At 52.5% G+C, this 4859-nt stretch overlaps 1 protein-coding gene across 1 annotated transcript; it reads right to left on the bottom strand.

Annotated features, from left to right (window-relative positions):
* Window positions 1–460: 460 nt before the first annotated feature.
* On the bottom strand, window positions 461–4395 carry ODF4 (outer dense fiber of sperm tails 4). The gene is made up of 4 exons (XM_002718979.6): window positions 3672–4395; window positions 1401–1574; window positions 970–1104; window positions 461–778 (listed from the first exon to the last, which is right to left on the bottom strand). Exons 1-4 carry the CDS (start codon window positions 4288–4290, stop codon window positions 615–617), a joined length of 1092 nt encoding a protein of 363 aa, XP_002719025.5. The 5' UTR covers window positions 4291–4395; the 3' UTR covers window positions 461–614.
* Window positions 4396–4859: the final 464 nt, after the last annotated feature.

The following is a 4859-nucleotide window of genomic DNA, read 5'->3' as shown; positions in this document are numbered from 1 at the left end:
TCTGTGAGCTGGACACAGATGGTGGGATTGGTACCCAGGCCACACACCTGGGCTGAAACCTGTGCAGTACAGCCAGTCCCCCTATTGTACTCTCGCACTGCAGCCTGCCTCTTCCCCTGGGGCCATTTTGCTTTTGAACCTTTGGCTATGCACACGCCAACACGTTCTTAAGTGATCTCTCTCCATATCAGCCATACATCCTGCTACCCCCAACCAGCAAACATTAGGGAGGTGGGGCAGGGGGTGATGAAGAAGCAAGAGGCTTAGCTCTCAAGAGTGGGCCTGCCTGTGTGCAGATCTGCTGTGGTGCACAGTGGGCACGTTGGGGGGTCAAGGCGTGCCACAGGCTCCTAGGCAGGAAGAATGGGGGAACAAACTCGCTCTTTCTCCTTTCCGCTCCTGCTCCTCCAGTTTACCTCAACCAGGGCCGGACATGATATAGAAGAGACGAACAATTTATTCCACAGCACCCAAGCTAAGTGCAAGGCTGGCCCCAGGCCACCCCTTCTCACTCCCTCCAAAGATGGCGGCCGATCTCCCCAGTGCCCTGGGGGCGGGGAGGAGAAGAGGGAGGCAGGTGAATGGGCGGAGCTTGATGGCAGCCGTGTATCCCTTTACTGGGAATTCAGGAATTCCTCGTGGTTGCTAGCGGTGTTGGAGATGTTCGACTGGCTCAGAGATTCCTCTGAGCTGGAGCTGCTGCAGCAGGACACGGTGGCAGAAGAGTGGGTCAGAATCAGTCTCCAGAAACTCTTATGGTTGAAGTAACAAAGGACCGCTGGGAAAGGACAGGGGGCAGGGAAGGGGAAAGCCGGGAGCGGGAGGGAGAGTGACAAGCTGGGTGAGGCCAGAGGGAAGAAAGTCCCCCAAGAACCCACCCTAGGGGATCGCCAACCCTTCCCCCGACACCTGCTCTGCCCTGACCCACCACGTCCCATCCTTCCCCCAGGATCGCCCCTGGCCACTCACCACAGACGATGTACAGGACAAACACCAGCCAACCAAGGAAATAGCTCCAGCCGATGGGGACGGAGAAATTCTTCCTCAACTCCAAGAGCCAGAGGTTGACAGGGAACAACATGAGGATGGAGAAAATGAAGGTGACTGGAGACAGGAAGCGGAAGAGGTCTCATTCTCATCCAGGAATCCCACGCGGGACTCTTTTCCCCGTCTGCTCAGCTACAGCCGCCAACCACAGCTCCGAGTCCACGGCCCCAGAGGCTCACGGGAACCGCCCCCTCCACCCCCACTCCCCAGGGGCCGGGAATGATGGCACTCAACTCTCAGATCTGTTCTGGCGCTGCCCACACACCCCCACCCACGCCACCCCCAGAGAAGAGGGGGAAGTGCCCAGGAAGACCTGGGTTGGACTAAGGACCTTTTTCAGAGCTGGCGGGCACCTTCACTGACGCTCAGGATGATCCCAATCAAGCCAAAGGCGGGTACTCTCTGAAAACGGGGCAGGTAGGGCAGGTGCAACCAGATGGTGAGGACGAAGCCCACCCCCACGGCCAGGGTGAAGATGATCCTGGCCACCACAAAGGGCGGCTGGTTTGTCCACAGCTTGGAACTGTCTGGAGAAAATGACAAAAGGGATGAACTAAGGAGTCACAGAAGACAAATCAGAAACTGGGTGAGCAGATCAGAGAACATCTTCAGGCCCATTTAACATGAGGGCACTTCAGAGACTTTGTGTAAACGTGAAATTTCAAGTATGAGTTTATTTTGGATGAAAAAATTATTTTCATAATACTAGGTAAAATGTGTACTATGAAAAAGATATACATGAAATTCATGAGGTGGTTTTTTTTGCACTAAAACTCATACTTTTATTTTTAAGATTTATTTGTTTATTTGTAAATCAGAGTTACCAAGAAAGAGAGCTAGAGGCAGAGAGAGAGAGAGAGAGAAATATTCCATTCACTGGTTCATTCCCCAGATGGCTGCAATGGTCGGAGTTGTGCCAATGCAAAGCCAGGATCCAGGAGCTTCTTCCATGTCTCCCACATGGGTGCAGGGGTCCAAGCACTTGGGCCATCTTCTATTGCTTTCCCAGGTGCATTAGCAGGGGGTTGGATCAGAAGTGAAACAGCTGGGACTTGAGGTTTAACCTTCTACACCATAACACCAGCCCCCAAACTCATACTTTTAACTCTATCTTCCATGAACTTTTTGAAGTACCTTTGTAACCAAAGAAAGCCACATCTGAGATAACAGTGAAATACTGAGTTCCCTTATTACATAAGCCAAGATGCTGGATATGGAGATTATTTGATAATCCCAACCATGTGAAAATGAATACTTCAATAAAAAAAGTAGGGACAGAGGACTTGAGCAGCAATTCTCGTAAGAAGAAACACAAATGTCCAAAAACATGAAGCTTAACACAAAGAACTGCAAATTAAATGTGGTGTTTTTTTTAAACCATCAAACTAGCAAAGATCAAAATAAAATTGGTAACAGCTAGGTTAGCAGAATATTTAGAGAAAGAAGGTGTTGGGACCAGTGTTGTGGCATAGCCGGTTAAGCCCTGCTTGGAATGCCAATATCCCATATTGGAGCCCCCTACTCCAATGCACCTGGGAAAGCAACAGATGATGGCCTGAGGATTTGGGCCCCGGCCACCCATGTGGGAGACCAGAATGGAGTTCCAGGCTCCTGGCTTCTGCCTGCTCAAGCCCTAGTCATTGCAGCCATCTGGGGAGGAAACCGGTTCATCAGAGGATGGAAGATCCCTCTCTCCCCCTGGTAAACTCTGCTTTTCAAATAAATGAATAGATATTTTAAAAATATCGCTCCTTTTGTGTGGGAAGAGCAGTCAAATATTGGCATTTCACTGGTTCAACCTAGTCACCTGCTGATCCTGAACGAGGTACTAATCAATTTCGCCAAGCTCAATCTTCTCATCTCTAAAACAGAGATCACTATCTCCATCTCTTGGGGTTGACTGATGATCAAACTGAACACATAGAGTTAAGTGTGCAATAAAGGATGGCTTTTGCTACACCAAATGCATTGTACGAAAGATTTATTACTTCCATAATGGAAAAACAATAGCTATGTAACTTCTGTTTTATGTTAAGGAGAGTGAAGAAATGGAAACAGGAGCCCAAAACTGGTTTGCCCCAAGAGCTGAGAAAGCAGGCCCAATTCCTGGGAGGGAGGTGAAAGGGGCTGGCATGACACAAGACCCAGAAGACAGAGAAGGAAGGAACAGAAAGGAAGCCAGAGAGGGAAAAAAGGAAAGTTCTCGGTGCCCAAAGCTGGCCCAAAGAAGCAGGGGCTGGGCTGAGGCAGGAGGAAGGGGCCAGAGAATATTCCAGGGACTCCTCTCCAAGCCCTGCCTATGCAAGCCTAGAGGGAGGAAACCCTCCACCTCCACGGGCGACTACTTCACGTGTGCTAAGAGCCTATGTCCCTCGCAACGCTTCTCTAGCCGCAGACGGGGCCGTAGGTGTTCAGAGTAGTGATCTTTTCAGCTGGGTCAGGCAAATAGATCTGGCCAGACTTAGAGGAGGAAAAACGATCCTTGGATCATTGAGCGTTGGTCCTGCAGGCCAGAGCGTTGCGCAGAGGGAGGGGACAAGAACACTGGGGTAGGTGCAGCCTTCCAGGCCAAGGCAGGCGGGCGGCCAGTCCGAGGCAGTCCAGGGTGGGCTGGAGGGACTCACCTTTCTCGTGTTCTGAGCTGGAACAGCTCCAGGGCTTGCAAGCCTGCAGGAGCCCCCTGGACATGACATGGATTGAAGTGTGGATTCGTTTGCTGACGTTCGCCGGCCAGCGCTGATGGAAGCGGCTCCCGGAGGGGTGTAGCCACCTCCTGGAGAAGACCATGGCCAGCAGCAGGAGGAAGGCTATGAGGCTGAGCTCCGAGGCCAGCACCTGTGCCATCCAGCGGGAGCTGTGTGTGATTCGCCACTGAAAGGGCAGCCGAGAGTTCCGGCGGATCTGACTGTTATATCTGGTCAACGGGGTCTCCATCTGGACCCCTGCGTTTTGTCTCATGCTCACCACCATCACATCCTGATTCCCAGTCCTCTCTGCCCTTCCGAGTCCCGGATGCTGGTCTCTTTCTTCTGACCTCCAGAGTGCCCTGACCCTGTCTGGAGCCCTCCATCTCTCCCCTTGCGCCCCAGTTTCTCCTTCCCTCGCCATGCGGGGTTGGTCCATCTTCTGAACACTTTCATCAGACAGACAAGTTGCCACCACAGGGCCCAGGGCCCCGGAAAGAATGGAGGGCCTCTTATCAGGCCCCTGAGTTCCTGATCCATAAGAAGGCCCCCACCCCATCCATCAGGGCAAGGCCCTTAACTGCCATGGAACATTTCCTGGGGAGCCGTGAGATGGGGGAGGGGGCCCCTGGCTTCAGCTCCAGCTCTGTCTGCAAACCCTGTTCCTCGGGCCCCAGCTCAGAACTGTGGATCTGATGTCTCTCTGCCAGCTGCCGCCTCTCTTTGCCCAACAGCAATGGTCTGTAAGAGTCCCCCCCCCACTCCCCATTTCTCTTCTTGTGCCCTAACCCTAACACTCAGCTGTTCACTGACCAAGCAGGGGAGGGAGCCGAAGCACAGCCCCAGCCCCCTCCCTCTGTCACTGACCTTTGCTCTACTTTCCCAAACCCTTGACCTTGACCACTTCTACTCACTGCTGGTGGTCACCACCTAGCCCTGCCCTCTTCTTGTTGCCTTTTTTTTTCCCCCAGGCCCAGAAGAGGGAAGATGAGGAGAGGTTATTCTATCCTCCCTTTTAAGTTACAGGAGTCATAGAGGATTCTAGATGTCAGCACCTGAGAGCAGAAAGTCTTTCAAGTTAGGGCTGTGAATCTGAATTGCATCCCAGCTGGGGGCCTCTGCAGACAC

The sequence above is a fragment of the Oryctolagus cuniculus genome, chromosome 17 (genome assembly GCF_051225735.1).
Source record: "Oryctolagus cuniculus isolate XC-2025 breed Fujian yellow rabbit chromosome 17, ASM5122573v1, whole genome shotgun sequence".
NCBI classification, from domain to species: Eukaryota; Metazoa; Chordata; class Mammalia; order Lagomorpha; family Leporidae; genus Oryctolagus; species Oryctolagus cuniculus.
Note: the sequence above shows the minus strand (reverse complement) of the source record. Positions and strands in the feature narration are given on the sequence as shown.

Excerpts from the sequence above, each read along its gene's own strand:
- ODF4 (XM_002718979.6), bottom strand. The coding sequence starts at position 4,290 with ATGGGGTGGGGGCCTTCTTATGGATCAGGAACTCAGGGGCCTGATAAG. Across the intron at positions 1,105-1,400 it reads CATCCTGAGCGTCAGTGAAG|TCACCTTCATTTTCTCCATC; the intron begins GTGCCCGCCAGC and ends TCCTGTCTCCAG. Across the intron at positions 779-969 it reads TGTCCTGTACATCGTCTGTG|CGGTCCTTTGTTACTTCAAC; the intron begins GTGAGTGGCCAG and ends GTCCTTTCCCAG.